Here is a 19,251-nt window from a genome sequence, read left to right on the forward strand (position 1 = left end):
CAAGGGAAGCTTCCCATTGCTAAGAAATTATTCTTTAATGGTTTAGTGGTTAAGGCACCAGGCTAGCAAGCAGGAGACTGCGAGTTCAAGTCAAGCCTTAGCCATGAAAGCTAGCTGGGTCACTGGCCAGTTGTTTGGCCCAACCCACCTCACAATGTTGTTGTGGAGAAAATAGGAGGAAAAAGGTGTGTTGGATATGTTTGCCACCTTTGGTTGTTTCTAAAAACAATAAAGTTGGGATACAAATAAATAAGTAAAAAAATAAATGATCAACCATTAAGAATAACCGACAATTAAAATTAGAGTGGTCCCAACATTTTCAGAGCTTTTCTTTGTTTCTGCTTAAACATAACAAACAATTCATATTCTGTCAGCACCTCCTAATTGAGAGATGTGTAAAATATTATACTGATTAGGTGAAATTGAAATTTGATTGGGCCTGTGTCATGCTGAACAAAATGGGTCAAAATTTACCAATTCTGTCCTTGACAGAATTGCAACGGACAGGGAATGCTGCTTATTGTATGTACATGACTTGAGACTAATAATGCCACCCAAACCTTTTTACTTTACTAAAAAGTATTACTTGTAGTCCTCACTTAACAACCTTTCATTTAGTGACTGTTCAAAGTTATGACGGGGCTGGAAAAAGTGACTTATCACCGTCCTCGCACTTATGACTATCACAGCACTGTCTTGGTCACACGATTGTAATTCAGGCACTTGGAAGCTGACCCAATATCCTGCTGTCATTTATTTATGGCTCCTTAGATATTAAAATTAACAATGAATATTTTGTCTTTTAGTTTTGTTTACTAAACTAAGTTAAATAATATGGCCAACTGGACAATGGGGATCTTTGGAGTACAGAAACATTTTTGAGTTCAGACTTTTGTCACTGGTTTCTCAGTGATACAGACCTACCTTGAATATTTCAAAACCGTAAATGTCTAGGACACCAATGCTATATTCTTCTTTTGGTTTCTGTATGGCTCTGTTGATGGACTGGAAATGAAGAGAAAGCAATTACTAGCTGCAAAAAATATAGACTTTTATTACCAGAGGCCACATCACTTCAGTGTTGATATTGAGTGATAAAAAATACTACCATCTGGTAGAAAAGAACCCAAATTCCCATATAAGATATAGAGGTGAAATCCAGCAGGTTCTGACAGGTTCTGGAGAACCGGTAGAGGAAATTTTGAGTAGTTTGGAGAACCGGCAAATACCACCTCTGTCTGGCCCCAGAGTGGGGTGGGAATGGAGATCTTACAATATTCTTCCCCCAGGAGTGGGGAGGGAATGGGAATTTTGCAGCATCCTTCTCCTGCCACACCCACCAAGCCACACCACGCCCACCACGCCACGCCCACAGAACCGGTAGTAAAAAAAATTGGATTTCACCACTGATAAGAGACCTCTTTTTCAAACAAAACAAAGCAAAAAGGCATATTTCCCTCTATTTTTAGCATTCAAAGAAATTTGGGGTGTTGAACAGACCACTGTTTTTCTGATAAAATTTTAGTCCTCCTCCATCTGAGAACCTTAGTCCTTCTCATGTTGGGTACCATTGTAATATGCCCATCTTTCTGATTTGGTGTTCAAAAAAACCATAGAGTTGGAAGTGACAAACCGGACACCATTGTATTCAACATTTTCCAGTTCCGTCTTATGGCTGAAAACACTATAGAGTTGGAAGTGATAAACCGGACACCATTCTCGTTCAACCCACTGCAGAAAGTCCACCCTTCACAGTTGTTAAAGACAGAAATGGAATGAGCCCAACCAGTCATCAATTTGTTCCACACTCCATCCCAAAGGTCCTCCCCCCAGCACAGAACAAGGTTGCATACCTCAACGAGGAAGTCAAAGACCCGGGAATAAAGGCCTTTGGCCAGGGCATCACGCGTGTAGGATGCTTGTTCTACATTGAGGGTTACGTTAATGGACTCTGACCGGCCACCCCATTTGCTGTCCATTTTCCGACTGGTGAGCTTCTCATCGAGGCGATCCTTGTCAATTCCCAAAAGATAGGCAGGAAAAGCTAGCACTGGAGTGGGGAAATGGAAAAAGACTCCTTTGGCATCTCTGGAGAACAGGATATGCCATCATATATATAACATTTGCTCATGTTCCAATACCTTAAATTAGGGACATGTGTAGGGAGTAAAGAAAATGACCTTGATGGAGATATATAGGATCTATTGAAAGTCCAGAAGAGATAATATTTGGAAGTAGTTCAGAGAGGTGGCTCAGTGGCTAAGACACTGAGCTTGATCAGAAAGGTCGGCAGTTCGGTGGTTCAAATCCATAGTATAGGTCTCCTGCATGAGCAGGGGATTGGACTAGATGGCCTCCAAGATCCCTTCCATCTCTGTTACTGTTACAGTTACATTGTTACAGATTCCTCTCTAATTCACTGGAGTGCAGGTAGTCCTTGACTTATAACCATACACTTAGTTAAGGCACAGCCTTTGATTTTTCCCCCCTAACGTTTTCTTCATTTATTTATTTATTTATTTATTTATTTATTTATTTATTTATTTATTTATTTATTTATTGGTTTGATTTATATGCCGCCCTTCTCCGGAGACTCAGGGCGGCGTACAATGCGTTAAGCAATAGCCTTCATACTTTTGTATAAACCTGCTTAGTAGGGCTTTTGGCCCCCGCTAAGCGGTGTTCTTTTTTATACAAAGTCAGCTTATTGCCCCCACAATCCGGGTCCTCATTTTACCTACCTTGGAAGGATGGAAGGTTGAGTCAACCTTGAGCCTGGTGAGATTCGAACTTGCAGTAATTTTCCTGGTCTTAAAACATGTTTTTGTAACCATCAGCACATATTTTTTTTCCAAGCTCATCTTTACGGTTCTTCACATTACCATCGACCATGTCAGAATTAATATTCACAGATTAATGAATCTATCCCCATTAATGGATAGCTTACTCACAGTCTGAATTCTCCACTTGAGCGTAGTTCCCTTTCTCCTCAAAACTGATATTCCCTAGATGGAGAATACCAGCTACAATCTGTAGGACAAGTTGCTTGTCTTGGCCTTTGATGCCAATCACATCCATGGCATTCTGGAGAGAGAGAGAGAGGAGAGAAAGAGAGGGAGAGGGGGGAGAGAGAGAGGGGGTGGAAAGGGATGTAGAGAAGAAAGAGGAAAAAGAGGAAAAAGGGAAGGGGAAGGAAGGAAGCGAGGGAGGAAGGAAGGGAGGAAGGAAAAGAAAAGCAAGGGACAGAGGAAAGGGAAGAGAGAGGAAAAAAGAAAGGAAGGAAGGAAGGAGAGGGAGAGAGGGAGGGAAGGAGGAAGGAAGGAAAAGAAAAGCAAGGGACAGAGGAAAGGGAAGAGGAAAAAAGAAAGGAAGGAAGGAAGGAGAGGGAGGGAGGGAGGGAAGGAGGAAGGAAGGAAGGAAGGAAGGAAGGAAGGAACAAAGAAAAAGAAAGAAAGAAAGAGAGAAAGAAAGAAGAAAGAAAGAAAGAAAGAAAGAAAGAAAGAAAGAAAGAAAGAAAGAAAGAAAGAAAGAAAGAAAGAAAGATTATTTATGGGTTTCAGGTACAATGTTTAACACAGCTGAAAATATTAAATTTATTGGTTAATAGACTCTGGGCAGCATTCAATAAAAAAACCCTAATGATGAGTCTTGTAAAATAATGGTCCCTTACCATGGTTTCATGGAATTCACTCCGATCATCTGTGTCATCCACTTTGTAGGTTTCTGACTGGCTTAAATAATAATAATAATCCGGGCTCATAATGCCCAGGTTGTGTTTCTGATCTTGGGAAGCACCCTCAATAAGCTAGAGAAAGAAGTAGATAAAGACATGAGACTGAGAGATCACCATGTTAAATTCTTTAGGGTTGGGTCAGCAACATTTCTTAAAGACTGCAGTCTCTCCAAGGTCATTTCATGGGATCCAAATTGTAGAGAGGCAATTACTGGATTCAGAAACCAACATGAATGGGATCCTTATTCTACCTAGCCTGTCTTTTCCTTCCTTCCTTCCTTCCTTCCTTCCTTCCTTCCTTCCTTCCTTCCTTCCTTCCTTCCTTCCTTCCTCCCTCTCTCTCTCTCCATCCCTCTCTCCAGGAATGCACAAATACTTCTCATTGGAAGTTCAAACTCAACTCATGCAGAACATTTTGGAAACGGAGCAGAGGGTCATCTCAAACAATCTAAAAAAATTGCATAGTGTGTATTGACCCACAACCAGGGGTGGGATTCAGCCGGTTTGGACTGGTTCGGGTGAATCAGATGCTAATTTTACATCTGGTTTGCCGAACTGGTAGTTGCACGGACTGGCTGGCCCCGCCCCTCCCCTCCCACTCCGCCCCTCCCAGGAGTCTCTACGCGGCCCATTTTGGATGCCAGGTAAGTGCAGAGTCTGCACAGAGGCTCTGGGAGGGCGAAAAATGGGCCTCCCGGAAGTTCTGGAAGTCTGGAAACAGGCCCGTTTCTGACTTCTGGAGGGCCTCCGGAGCCCAGGGGAGGCTGTTTTCGCCTTCCCGGAGGCTCAAGGAAAGCCTCTGGAGCCTGGGGAGGGTGAAAACGCCCCCCTGCCGTGGTGCAGGAAGCCGAGTAGACCACACCCACCATGACCACGGGCAGAGAACCGGTTGGTAAAATTTTTGAATCCCACCCCTGCCCACAGCCCTGTTTCAGCAATTCAAGGGATGCTATTCAGGCCACCTTTTTAATCTCCTGGTAGACCTCAATTTACGACCAACCCTGGTTGTGTTTTTTCTCTGGAAGAAGGGCTAACACATCAGTCAGAAGCCCAACATCATTTTTTTCTCCAAAATTTTACTTTACAATTTATAAGGAAAAAAAAAAAAACCGGACAAAGCAATGAAATATGAAAATATACAGTATGGTATAAAGTATATGAAAATATACCACGAACAATCTTTAAAATAAATAAATAAACCATCCTCAAATTTACTGCTGGTTGTAAATCCGTAGTAGCAGCATAGATCACACCCCAATGTACAGGTGGGTTAGCACAAGCATTTCTTGCCAATGGCCATATTGCTCTGTGATTTTTCCAATTACCTCAGAGGTGGGTTTCAGCAGGTTCTGACCAGTTCTGGAGAACTGTTAGCGGAAATTTTTGAGTAGTTCGGAGAACCGGTAGTAAAAATTCTGACTGGCCCTGCCCCCATCTATTCTCTGCCTCCCGAGTCCCAGCTGATCGGGAGGAAATGGGGATTTTGCAGTATCCTTCCCCTGGAGTGGGTGGGAATGGAGATTTTACAGTAACCTTCCCCTGTCACACCCACCAAGCCACGCCCAAGCCACACCCACAGAATTGGTAGTAAAAAAAATTGAAACCCACCACTGAATTACCTGGTAATAGATGTGGAAATTCCTTTCGCTCTCGTTTTGGCTCACCACCCGGGATTTTTCCAGCAAGAAATTGGAGATCTTTCCTCCGTCGGGCTCACCCCCGCGACTGAACTGGATTTCAAAGTATTTCCCCTGGTATGAGACAGTAGAAGTTGCAAATCCAATGGTGCAGGTGCTTCAGCATCTCATGACCTACTGACCACAAGGGGGCAGCAGGATGTAGGTTCAAAGTTTAAGGTTTCCTTGCTTTACCTGCTCTTTGTCTAAAACAGTGTTTCTTAACCTTGGCAACATGCTGGCTGGGGAATTCTGGGAGTTGAAGTCCAGACATCTTAAAGTTGTCATGGCTGAAAAACACTGATCTAACAGATTGCAAATCTGAAACCATTTCCTTCTGCTTATCTTCCCCGGGCACAGAGCATATCAGGTTGCTACACTTGGCCTATCCATATTATGTATTTCCTGTAAATTAAAGGTCTACTAGAGCTTACTACTAGAGTTTTACAACTTGTTTCACTAATCTTTGCTTAGGTCCGATTCCCGTTCTCAAGAGTGCATATGTACACACAGAAAACATTTCAACCTCCAATGTAAGAGAAGGCATATTGGACAAATCTGAAATGGGAGGTTCTAGAAATAGACACTCCAAGATTTTTTTAACAGAATAACAAAGTTGGAAGGGACCTTGGAGGTCCTCTAGTCCAACCCCCTGCTCAGATAGGAAACCCTATATTTATATATTTGTGAATGAGATGGTGAGGTGACGTATTTCTAGTTCCCCATTGTTGTATCTAAAGTTTTATGATGAATAATATATTTTTACAATGACTATGATAATGATCTATCACTATTGTTGAATGTAATAACTCATGACAGTTATAAAGTGGGCCTAATGGAAGTTCAGGAAGGCCAGAACTCATTTCTGGCCTCCAGAGGGCCTCCGGAGCCTGGGGAGAGTGTTTTTGCCCTCCCAGAGGCTCGAGGAAAGCCTCCAGAGCCCGGGGAGGGCAAAAACGCCCCCCGCCCCATTGTGGTGCAGAAGGCTGACTAGGCCACACCCATCATGGCCACACCCACCCAGCAACCGGACAGAGAACCCCTTGCTAACATTTTTGAAGCCCACCCCTGGAAGTGTGGTCTGGTCATGTAACCATAGAGGGAGGTTGACCATCAAAATCTGAATCTGGGTTGTAAGTACTCCTGAGATAGGTCTGTCAAAACTTCAACAGTTGTAAGTTGAAGCCTACTTGTAGATGAGAGACAGATGCATCATTATCTTAAATGTTATCTTAAAGTTGCCAAGGTTGAGAAACACTGCTATAATTGTTCTGCCCCAGCTACGGACCCCAAAGAATGCAGCACACACAAACTCTATACAAAGCTTATTTTACTCAAATAATTCAGTCTTTATCAACCAAAGGCTGTTAATAAACTATCTTAACAGCCTACAAGAATTCTGAGATAAGGTAATCACAGCCTTACTAGAGTTGGCAGAAAGCCCAGAAGCAATTTTGCAGAGAATCCAGACATGAAGGAGTGTGAACTAAAGTTGTTCCCTACAGCTTGCTGCAAGCGGCGTTCCTCCTTAAATAGGCTAAGGGAGTGGCCAATTAGCCCCAAGCCTTACTCTCGAGGAGACCTCCTCCTGAGGAACCACTCCTGCCTTTTGGCAGTTCTGCGCGCCCGTGCATTGAGAAGAGGCTCCTCCACTTCGTCCTCTTCACTTAAAGGAGCTTCTGGAGATTCTGAAGGCCCTGGCTGAATCCCTGCCTCTGGCACCACATCTTCTCCAGCCTCCTCACTGTCCGACTCGAGTGCCAGCTGCACAGGCTGCTGGCGCAGCACCACACCAGCCTCCTCGCTGTCAGAATCAGCTACAATCCGCACAGGCCGCTGACGGGCCACAACAATAATGCATTTTTCCCCGCACCAGCAGCCCACATTTCTCCCCATACAACAACCAGCTGTTTCTTATATTGATAGTAGGAACGTCTCTTCTACCCAAAGACTTACGAATCGACTGGAATTATTATTTCTCACGGTCTTGGCATTGCCAAAGGCTTCAAGTAATGGATTGGACTGGAGAATGATGTCTTTGACATGCTAAAAAAAAAAAAAAAAGGAAAGAAAGGTTAGTAACAGTAACAGAGTTGGAAGGGACCTTGGAGGACATCTAGTCCAACCCCCTGCTCACGCAGGAGACCTATACTAGGGATTCGAACCGCCGAACTGCTGACCTTTCTGATCGACAAGCTCAGTGTCTTAGCCACTGAGCCACCACAGAGCCAGCTGGAATAGAATCATAGTTAGGTAAAAGGGTTTGGCCTCAGTGGTTGGTGCTACAATAGCGATAGCAATAGCATTTAGACTTATATACTGCTTCACAGTGCTTTACAGCCCTCTCTAAGCGGTATATAGTGTCAGCATATTGTCCCCAACAATCTGGGTCCTCATTTTACCAATTTAGAAGGATGGAAGGCTGAGTCAACCTTGTAACTGTAATGGTACAACTGAAACTCTGCCTGTTTTTTTATGTGTAACAATCAGGAGTGAAATGCTCCCGGTTCGGACCGGATCGCCCGATCCGGTAGCGGTAGAGGTGGGTGGTTCGGAGAACCGGTAGCAAAAATCCCTCCCCCTCCCCATTGCCCAGCTGAGCCGCGTAATCATCAGAGGCTTTGTTTTTATTTTTAAAAGCATTTTTTCTACAACCTCTTCAGCCGAAGAGGTTATAAAAAAAATGCTTTTAAAAGTTTTTTTAAAAAAAAGTTGGCCACGCCCACTCAGTCATATTACACCCCCCACACCAAGCCACGCCCATAGAACCGGTAGTAACAAAATTTACATTTCACCACTGGTAACAATCTATGCTTTGACTGCATTGTTATGGTTGCTGTCTTTTTAATGGTACAGCTGGTCCTCGACTTATATGACCACTTGCTTAATGACCATTCAAAATGACAACATATTCGAAAAAAGTAACTTACGATCTGTCCTTGAAGTTATGATTGCCACACCATCCCCCACTGCTAAATGTCTATGGAGATTCTCAGTCATCCAGCTCATGGTCGTGCCAAAGGTGCTTTTTCAGGAGGCAACTGGATTTTCTGGTTTTTCTTTGAAGATGTTTCGCTTCTCATCCTAGAAGCTTCTTCAGCTCTGACTGGATGGTGGGGAATGGAAGGAATGTCTGCAAGGAATATAAATCCTTCCATTCCCCAACATCCAACCAGAGCTGAAGAAGCTTCTAGGAGGAGAAGCAAAATGTCTTCAACCAAAAACAAGAAAGTCCAGTTGCCTCTTGAAAAAGAAAGCATCTTTGGGACATTGCTCCCCACCCCCCACCCCCCCCAGTTGTAGGATTGCATCTGGGGCATTTGGTAATTGGGGAGCATTTACGAACCATTGCAGCACCCTGTAGTCATGTGATCACGCTTTGCAAAAAAACCCACTATCGGATAAGTGTTGGATTTGGATTTATGGCAACATGATTTGCTTCACGATTGTTATAAAACAGTAATGAAATGGACTCCAGTCACATGATGACTTGAATTATGAGCAAAATTCCGGGTTCATATTGTGGTTATAAGTCAAGGACTACCTGTATTTTGTGGACAGCCCAGGCTGAAAAATACTACTGCAAAACTTTATGTATTAAAGAAATGTATACCCCGAATAATAATACTAATAAAAGAGCCAGTTTGGTGTAGTGGTTAAGATAATATGCTAGAAAGTGGGAGATCATGTGTTCAAGTCCTGATTTTAGCTATGAAAGCCGGCTGGGAGAATAGAATAGAATAGAATAGAATAGAATGGAATAGAATAGAATAGAATAGAATAGAATAGAATAGAATAGAATAGAATAGAATAGAATAGAATAGAATAGAATGGAATGGAATGGAATTAGAAAGGAATGGAATTGGAAAGGACCTTAGAGGTCTTCTAGTCCAACCCCTTGCTCAGGCAAAAAAGAGGAAATCCTATACCATTTCAGACAAATGTTTGTCCAATCTCAAGTTTTTAAGAAAACTTCCAGTCTCGAAGCACCCACAACTCCTGGAAGCAAATCATTTCACAGATTATCAGATTAACTGTCAGGAAATTTCTCCTTAGTTCTAATTACTTCTCTCCTTGATTAGTTTCCATCCATTGCTTCTTGTCCTGCCCTCAGGTGCTTTGGAGAATAGTTTGACTCCCTCTTCTTTGTGACAATCCCTGAGATATTGGAACACTGCTATCATGTCTCCCCTAGTCCTTCTTTTCATTAAACTAGACATACAAACTTTGTATGTCTAGTTTAATGACTTGTGACTTTGGACCAGTCATTCTCTCTCAGCCCAACCCACCTCATGGAGTTGATGTTGTGGGGAAAATAGGAGTAAGAAGGTATGCTGGATATGTTCGCCACCTTGGGTTGTTTGTAAAAATAATGAAGGGTGGATATAAATAAATACAATAAAATTTTTTAAAAATAAAACATTTTAAAACTAACATAAACTTGCAGGATTATAGGAAATTAATGTCTATCAACTGCACACTAGTATCTGAATCTACAAGAGGGTGGGCATGGCATCTGAAGGGACACAGTTTCAATTATGATACCACACCTCCATCTTGCAGATTTTCACCCTCCCCCCACCCCCACACAGGTGGTCCTGCAAAGATGGAGGGACTCATTATCTAAGATGTTTGTCCAGGTCACCCTTCAGTCTTCTAGTCTTTTTGTCTTCAATTCTCACATTTCTAGGATTAGAGTTATAAATATCCAATGGCCCTATATCAGCCTGATGTCTTTCCAATATGTTGGGATGATGACTGGCTAGACTAGGAATTCTGGGAATCACTGTTCCAACACACCTGAGAGGTAGGAACACAAGTAAGGTTCTACATTTAGGCAAGAAAAATAAAATGCACAGGTACAGTATATATGTGGTACCTTGCTCAATAGTAATAACTATGAGAGGGATCTTGGAGTCCTAGTGGACAACCATTTAAATATAAGACAGCAGTGTGCTGCAGCTGCCAAAAAAACCAATACAGTTCTAGGCTGCATAAACAGAGGGATAGAATCAAGATCACGTGAAGTGTTAATACCACTTTATAATGCCTTGGTAAGGCCACACTTGGAATACTGCATTCAGTTTTGGTCGCCATGATGTAAAAAAGATGTTGAGATTCTGGAAAGAGTGCAGAGAAGAGCAACAAAGATGATTAGGGGATTGGAGGCTAAAACATATGAAGAACGGTTGCAGGAACTGGGTATGTCTAGTTTAATGAAAAGAAGGACTAGGGGTGACATGATAACAGTCTTCCAATATCTCAAGGGTTGCCACAAAGAAGAGGGAGCCAAACTATTCTCCAAAGCCCCTGAGGGCAGGACAAGAAGCAATGGGTGGAAACTAATCAAGGAGAGAAGCAACTTAGAACTAAGAAGAAATTTCCTGACAGTTAGAACAATTAATCAGTGGAACAACTTGCCTCCAGAAGTTGTGAATGCTCCAACACTGGAAGTTTTTAAGAAGATGTTGGAAAACCATTTGTCTGAAGTGGTGTAGGGTTTCCTGCCTAAGCAGGGGGTTGGACTAGAAGACCTCCAAGGTCCCTTCCAACTCTGTTATTCTGTTCTATTAACTTGTAAAACCTGTTGTACATGCATGACTTCTGAAATAAAAGAATCGGATTTTGTTCTGCCTGCACAATGAAGTGAAAGAGAAAAGTAAAAAAACAAAACAAAACAAAACCAGAATTGGAAGAAGGAAGAGAAGAGAATGCAAGCCCATTGCTCTTCACACTTACCTGAACCTTTTCACCTCCTCCCGACACCTTGGAAATGTATCCCATGATGTATTTTGCAGCCACTGTTTTCCCAGCGCCACTTTCACCACTAAAAATACACAGACATGCTGTAAAATGGGCGAAATAGGATGAATTTAGAAAGCAGAGAGGACAGGAGTGTAAATGCTCCATTAGATCTGATAGAGAAGGCATGCTACGGGTCCCATCAGCTAGGGAGCTTCCTTTGGTGCGTTCCACGAGACCGTGCCTTCTCTGCTGTGGCTCCCATTTTATGGAACATCCTTCCCCCTCAAACTAGATTATCTCCACCCCTTTTAATATCCTGATAGTCCTCAAGACTCTGTTGCTCCCAAGAACCTCTTTAGATCTTGCTGCTAAATTCCAAATAGCTCCTGTGACCTTTCCCAGTTTTTTGAATTAAAAGAACCAGAACAAAGAATAAATAAATAAATAAATAAAAATAAAGAGACCTGGGAACTATCTTGTTGTATTTGAAAATGACAGTCTCTTAATGCAACTATTTAATGTAAAGAAGATATATATTTGTAGATACATTTTTGTGTCTTGACTGATTTTGCACCTTGTGTGTATTTCTGATCTTTTGGAGGTCTACATTTAGCTCCCTGCAATTAAGCTTGGTATAAGTTAGTATGATTTCTTTGGGCCAAGCAAAGTTGCATTTGCTTATTTCAGGTCTAGAATAGTTCCATGAACTTTGGATGGAACCTTGTAGGGTGCTTCTATTTTGCACTTGATAATTTAAATAAAGTGTAACCATTTGTTATTTTGTAATATTTTTTTGAAAAAGTATAATAAAGTGTATTTTCTTAAAAAAAAAAGAGCCAGGACAAAATATACAAAATATTTGTATACAAAATGAATGAAACACTCAAAATTGCATCATCAGGCATACCCCTGTGGCTTTGTAGACGGATGGAGAGAAGGAAGGAAGGGAGGGAGGGAGGGAGGGAGGGAGGGAGGGAGGGAGGGTGGATAGGCAGACAGGCAGGCTGCTTAACAGCAAGAAGAAATAATGTAGTACAGGTAGTCCTCACCTTCCGACTACTTGTTTAACAACAGTTCAAAGTTACAGCACTCCTGAAAAAAATGACTTACAACCAGTCCTCAAAGTTATGACCATTGCGCTCCCTGCTTAGTCACATGACCATGGTTTGGGCACTTGGCAGCTACCTTGTATTTGCAACAGTTGCCGTGTCCTGTGGTCACACATGATTGCGATTTGTGACCTTCCCAATTGTTTCGGCCAAGTCAAGTCAAAGGGAAAAACCAGATTCGCGTAATGATTGCGTCACTCATTTAATGATCACATGATTTGATTAACAACTGATCATAAAATCAGACCCGGTCACTTGACGACTTCCTTTACAACTGCATCATTTAATGACCAAAATTCCTGTCCCAATCATGGTCGTAAATCGAGGCCTACCTATATTCGGATAAATTTATTTAAGAAAATTTAAATAGTCTGTACAGATTCTCAGTCATCCAGGTCATGGTTGTCCCAAAGGTGCTTTTTCAGGAGGCAACTGGACTTTCTTGCTTTTATTCTGAAGATGTTTCGCTTCTCATCCCAGAAGCTTCTTCCAGGCGAAACATCTTCAAAGAAAAACCAGAAACTCCAGCTGCCTCCTGAAAAAGCACCTTTGGGAGAACGGTGATCTGGATGACTGAGAATCTCTACGGATGTTTAGCTATACAATTTGGATGAACACCCTTTGAATGGTGTGGGAGTAGGAATGGATTTCCAGAGGGAAAAAAAAATTGTAGACTACAGGAACCAGGAGTACCACTCAGGTGACCCTGAGGACACAGATAAACCTCCAAGGGCTTCAAGGACCCTCTAAAAGGATGCAAATGACCAGCTGTCTGTAAGGAATATAAATCCTTCCATTCCCCACTGTCCTGTCAGAGCTGAAGAAGCTTCTTGAATGAAAAGCGAAACGTCTTCAAAGAAAAACCAGAAAGTCGAGTTGCCTCCTGAAAAAGCAGCTTTGGGTTAAATTTAAACAGTTCCTGATGCCTTAAGCATTGATTCAGATTTATCAAGAAGCAGAACAAAACAGCTACTTTAGGCAATGGGCCAGAGGTGGGTTCTACTTTATTATTAGTTATATTTCTATGCCGCCCACTCTCTGAGGACTCTGGGCGGCTTACACCAAAGACAGTATACTAAATAGCATATTGCCCCCAACAATCTGGGTCCTCATTCTACCCACCTCGGAAGGATGGAAGGCTGAGTCAACCTTGAGCCGGTGAGATTTGATCTGCTGATCTGCTGAACTAGCAGTCAGCTGAAGTAGCTGCTGTACTGCACTCTAACCACTGTGCCACCTCGGCTCTAGTACTTACCTTTAGTACCAGTTTTCAACGGGACCGCCTGCACGCGCTTTGCTCACGCACACTTGCGCACTTCTGCACATGTGCAGAAGCTTCTGTGCATGCACAGAAACTTCCTGATGACGTCGGGGTCAGTGGGTGGAGCCTCCCGCCGGTTTTACTACGGGTTTTTGCGAACCGACCCGAACCAGGGGCAACCCACCACTGCAATGGACTCCCTGCAACCCTAACCCCACTGCTTGTCAAGTTTTCCTTGCTGACCATCTGGAATCCGTTTTACCCGGAGGGCACCAGGGGTGATGTATTGAAAAAGCAGTGGAGGCCAGCTGGTTGGCTAAATGGAAAGAGAAGGATGAGGCTGATGGATGTGTAGGAAGTTAGCACCCACCCCTCTCCTAGAAAATGAAATATTTTAGGAAATATTAAAAGGGAAATATTAAAATAATTAAAATATTAAATATTAAAATATATTTAAATATTAAATTTTAGGAAATATTTAAATATTTAAAATATTTAAAATATTAAAATATTAAAAGAATATTTCCCCTAAAAGGGAGGCACAAACTCAGCCCCCCCCCACCTTTGTCAATGGTCCATTAAGGTCAGTCTATTCTACATAACAAAGATCTACCTCCTTCAAGCAGAACCATTTAATTGCCCTTCGTTGCATCACCCAGCAAGATTCAACCAAGCTTAACCCACAGACAACCTAAAAAGCTAGCCATGATCTCTGACAGCAACCAATCAGGATACTCTTCCTGTGCCCCAGGAAGTTCAAAGCCAGAGAGGGTATAAAACCCAGGGACTCTCAGCATCTTTTCCCTTTTTTTTCCACCCAAGATCTCCAAGCCAAGTGATCCTGTTCATCAATAAACCTTCTTTCCAAGCAACTTCCATGAATCCAGTGTCTTTTTCCCCACTTGGAACTGAACCCAGAAGGATATTTCTTCCAACAGATGCAGATGGGTGCAGGAAAAGTTTGCATTGAAGATGCCAGTAGAGAGAATATACTTTGCTCTTGAATTTCAGAGAACTGCTTCCCTTTTGGCCTCTTACTAAAAACAATGTAGGGCTTATTTACAGAATTTTGCAGCCTGCACAGAGGGGAGAATTGCCTCATATCCTGCAATCCATCTTTTGAAATGATCGCATCATGATTGCAGTGGAGAAGATTAACTAAAAGAAGGAGACGAGAGTTTGCACCCAGTGCTAAGGACAGCTTTTCTTTCCCTGCCAAAGGTCCGAAGCTTTAGAAAGTTTATTTATTTAACCAGTTAATTAGATCATTTTTATTGGTGAAAAGGTTCAGTGTGTTCTCTTTTTGCATTTCATTTACATGAAAAAGGTCATTTCGCATGTAACGAAACTACAGAATTTTGAATAGAGGGGGGAAAACCCATATCAGTGACATTTATGCTACTTCCACTTGGTATTTTAATTTAATCTTTTAATAGTCACCATGGTTTTTTAATTATATATATTTATAACCGAGAGAAGTCTCACAAAATTACAAGATATCTCTGCAATATTCTTCATGAAAAAAGAAGGGAAAACGCTGCTTGCTTTCTACTGTATAAAGTAAGTTAATTTCACAAAAAGGCACAAATTCCTGCAGGATTTTATTTTTTTATTTTTTCCTATTCTGAAGGATGTTCTACTGATTTTTTTTTTCAATGTTGAGCACTTTTGCTGCTACTAATAAACTTCAGCTGGAGATCCTTGGGGCAGCAACTCTTGTAGACAGAGGATGGGGGAGCTGACTTGCAAGTAGAGCCTGGTGGTGCAGCAGACTAATAGCCTGTTATTAACATTCAGCTGCCTGAAATTACTGCAAGTTCGAATCTCGCCAAGGCTCAAGGTTGACTCAGCCTTCCATCCTTTCTAAGGTAGGTAAAATGAGGACCCAGTTTGTGGGGGAAATAAGCTGACTTTGTATAAATATACAAAAGGATGAAGGCTATTGCTTAACGCATTGTAAGCCGCCCTGAGTCTCCGGAGAAGGGCGGCATATAAATCAAATTAAAAAAAAAAAAAGTAGCAGAAAGCAAACACTGAATTCTGCTAGTTCTTGTCTGGAGATTCTCAGTCATCCAGGTCATGGTTGTCCCAAAGGTGCTTTTTCAAGAGGCGACTGGACTTTCTGGTTTTTCCTTGAAGATGTTTTGCTTCTCATCCAGGAAGCTTCTTCAGTTCTGACTGGATGGTGGGGAATGGAAGGATTTATACTCCTTGCAGACAGCTGGTCATTTGCATCCTTTTTAGAGAGTCGTTGAGGCCACCTGCAGGTTTATCTGTGTCTTCAGGGTCAGTTGAGCAGGGGTGGGTTCTAATTTTTTTTACTACCGGTTCTGTGGGCGTGGCTTATTTTGTGGGTGTGGCTTGGAGGTCATGTGACTAGGTGGGCGTGGCTAGCTGGTCAGAGTCATTTCTGGAAGGTCCTCGCACTTACGACCCGACTCATTTGTTTGCTTTTAACACTGATCAGCTGTAGGACGGCCCTTTGAAGCTCTGCAGCAAGAGTTTAAACAGTTTTTTCCCCTCTAGTCATCAGCTGGGACTCAGGAAGCAGCAATAGATTGGGGGTGGGGCCAAATAAAAGGTAAGAATAACGTGGGTGGGAGGGTGGGGGGGGGAGATCCAGTTCGGTGATGTCATATCGTCACCGCTACCGGCTCGGCCGAACCAGACCGAACCGGGAGGAACCCACCACTGCAGCTGAGTAGTGCAAATTGGGTGTGGAGCCTTCTTGGAACTGTTGAAAGGACTGTTTTGTAAACTGGAGATAGATGATGTGGTATCTCTCCCCCGCTATTGAGAGAGGGCTGTTCAATTGTGACACAGATGGCCTCTTTGTCAAAAGATGTCGAAGTTGAGCAGCCCTCTTTCAACAGAGGGGGAGGGATACCACATCATCTATCTCCAGCCTACAACACAGTCCTTTCGGCAGTTCCAAGAAGGCTCCACACCCATTTGCGCTACTCAGCTGACCCTGATGACACAGATAAACCTTCAGGTGACCTTAATGACCTGCAAATGACCAGCTGTCTGCAAGGAGTATAAATCCTTCCATTCCCCACCATCCGGTCAGAGCTGAAGAAGCTTCTTGGATGAGAAGCGAAACATCTTCAAAGAAAAACCAGAAAGTCCAGTTGCTTCTTGAAAAAGCACCTTTGGGACTCCTAGTTCTTTTTCCATTTTTATATGGTGAAATAAGATTGAGGGGGAAGGGTGGAAAGCTCAAAGATTTGATCTGTTTTTGATCAAAAAGCATTGCCAAACACTGTACTTACAACCACAATTAAAATTACTGCAGTTGTTCCTCCATTGACTGGTTGTTGGAAGCTGACTGGGAAGGTGTCAAATGGAGATCACATGATCCCAGGACAGTGCAACCATCATAAATACATGCCAGTTACCAAATGTCCAAATTCTGATCATGTGATCCTGGGGTAGCTGCGACGGTCATAAGTTCAAGGACTGCTCATAAGTGACTTTTTCAGTGCCGTTGTAACTTTGAACCGTTGCTAAACAAATAGTTGTAAGTTGAGGACTACCTATACTCCTCCCAGTGTCACTTCTGGTGAGATGGATAGTTGTATAAATTTAATAAATTAACAAAAAGGGGTTCCTTTGGCATCCTGAGCTGCTAGTCAAGCAGACTGAGGTTCTTGCTTATAGATTTACAAGGTTCAGCATCTTCCTACTTTTAAGTGCAAAGATGGGATAGTTCAGGAGCATCTGCAGAGTCGAGTTCAAAAAGAGCCACCATAGGGGCTTCAATTGCACAATTCTGACTGCCATCTTGACTTTTTTGATCCTTCTGCCACAGATGCACCTGTTCCCCAGTTCAGGTCTTCCTGGACACAGCATCCCTCATCCTAGTTACTGGTCCCTGCAATCTGAAGTTTGTCGGGACCTTGGTGCTCTCTGAGGAGTAGTAGAGATTGTTTATATCTCTATTTATAGAGATAAACACCATCTACCTACCACTCAAAAGAGACAATCCAAATGTCCAAAAGGAAACAAAGAGATCAAAACACCTCCTCACCCAGCAATCAACACCCACATGAGCAGAGGTTAACATCAAGATTAAGACGAGACCAACAATCAAGAAGAAACAATATCCCAATCAAGGAACTACCAGTGCAGATAAACAAACAGTAATTAACAATCTAATCAAGGAACCACCAAGAACACTCCCACCAACACTGACAGGACGAGCCACCAGTGTATAAAAATAAGAGCAAACCCTACTGCCTTCTAGCACTGATGATATTACCTAGTTTGGTAATGAAATGTCTGCAAGAAAACCATCAAGCTCAGAGAGCGCTAAAAACCCCACATGAGTTCAACTATGAGCTACAAATATTCTCTTCTATCAATACAAAATTTACCTGATGATGACACATTGGTTCTCTCCATCAATGAGCATATTGCGATACATGTTGTCTGTGAGCGCATAGATGTGAGGTGGATTCTCGTACTGAGCCTAGAATATAAATTGGAGGTCTACGGTCAGGATGTAACATTTGCATTTATGGTCTTAGTTTTACTTTCCTGCTTCTGATCTATATAAAGGGGGTTAGGATTAGGGTTAGGAATCCCTAACAGCGGAACAGTGTTTACAGTGGAATCCATGATTTTTAGTTTTTGACTCCTTCAAATCGTCTAATAACAAACAAGGGAGAAAATTCCCAGCAGTGGGTGGGTTGCCTCTGGTTCAGACCAGTTCGCAAGAACCGGTAGTAAAACCGGTGGGAGGCCCCGCCCACTGCCCCGGATGTCATCATCAGCGATCTGCGCATGTCATATGAACAAGGGATTTAATTAAACATATTACATTGTAATAAATAAACAGAATACATACATGGATTTGTACTGGTCTATGATTTCAATAAGCTGAAATGATTGATTGATTAATACATGAATTTATCTGAGCTCATGGATGTAAAGAGACATAAAATTGAAATAAAACTAGCATTTCTGGTGATCATATCAAAAAATCAATTGAATATATCATTTTAATTTGCTGGATACTGCCTGCAGCCTGATATAATGCAATAGTTGTTCTACATTTTTTGCTTCAGTTTGCAAAATTGTAGATCAAATCAATATTTTAACCAGCCTTCCTCAAAGGTTTTGGTAGAAAGAGTGATATCTTTATACAAACCATTTTACTGGGTGGATTAAAAATGTAACTGGATAACAAAATAGATTGTAAGAAATTCAAGGAATGGGATCGTTCAGATTTCAGATTCATTTTTCTCATTGAATTGACTCACCGCTCCTTGATAGAGTTCAATTTCTCGATCTGTAAAGTAGGGCATCTGCTTAAAGGGGTTGACAGATATAAGGACTGGTCCAATATAGGTCTGAGCATTCCTTATTAAGGTCCAGAAAGAGAAAACAAAAATGGCCTGTGATTTCTTTAATAATGTTTGGGCTCAAAAACCCAGAGATTTGCAACCACTGTGGCTGACATCTTGTAAACCAGACAATCTGAACTTAAAAAGTGGGAATCTTGAGATATCAAAGCTACATCTGCAAGATATCCACAGACTCTTTCCTAAGTGGAGATCCTTTGCATTCATGCCTGAATATAGACTTATATGTGTGGATATAGATATATGTATACATATAGCAATAGCATAGACTTATATAGTGCTTCACAGTGTTTTACAGCCCTCTCTAAACAGTTTGCAGAGTCAGCATGTTGCCCCCAACAATCTGGGACCTCATATATCT

General features: G+C 42.1%; 1 protein-coding gene across 1 annotated transcript in view; it reads right to left on the reverse strand.

Moving 5' to 3' along the window:
• The window catches only part of MYO1F (myosin IF), an 82,287-nt gene that overhangs the window by 31,895 nt on the left and 31,141 nt on the right, over positions 1–19,251 (reverse strand). Inside the window, exons 3-11 of the mRNA XM_070931806.1 lie at positions 18,789–18,878; positions 17,901–17,995; positions 11,149–11,236; positions 7,366–7,455; positions 5,353–5,484; positions 3,671–3,805; positions 2,952–3,084; positions 1,854–2,050; positions 925–1,005 (exon numbers count right to left, since the gene is read on the reverse strand). Coding sequence (XP_070787907.1) covers positions 925–1,005; positions 1,854–2,050; positions 2,952–3,084; positions 3,671–3,805; positions 5,353–5,484; positions 7,366–7,455; positions 11,149–11,236; positions 17,901–17,995; positions 18,789–18,878 — 1,041 coding nt within the window. The remainder of the gene's footprint in view (positions 1–924; positions 1,006–1,853; positions 2,051–2,951; positions 3,085–3,670; positions 3,806–5,352; positions 5,485–7,365; positions 7,456–11,148; positions 11,237–17,900; positions 17,996–18,788; positions 18,879–19,251) is intronic.

The sequence above is a fragment of the Pituophis catenifer genome, unplaced genomic scaffold (genome assembly GCF_029215685.1).
Source record: "Pituophis catenifer annectens isolate HBS135680 unplaced genomic scaffold, rPitCat1.0.hap2 SCAF_1, whole genome shotgun sequence".
Lineage (NCBI taxonomy): Eukaryota > Metazoa > Chordata > Lepidosauria > Squamata > Colubridae > Pituophis > Pituophis catenifer.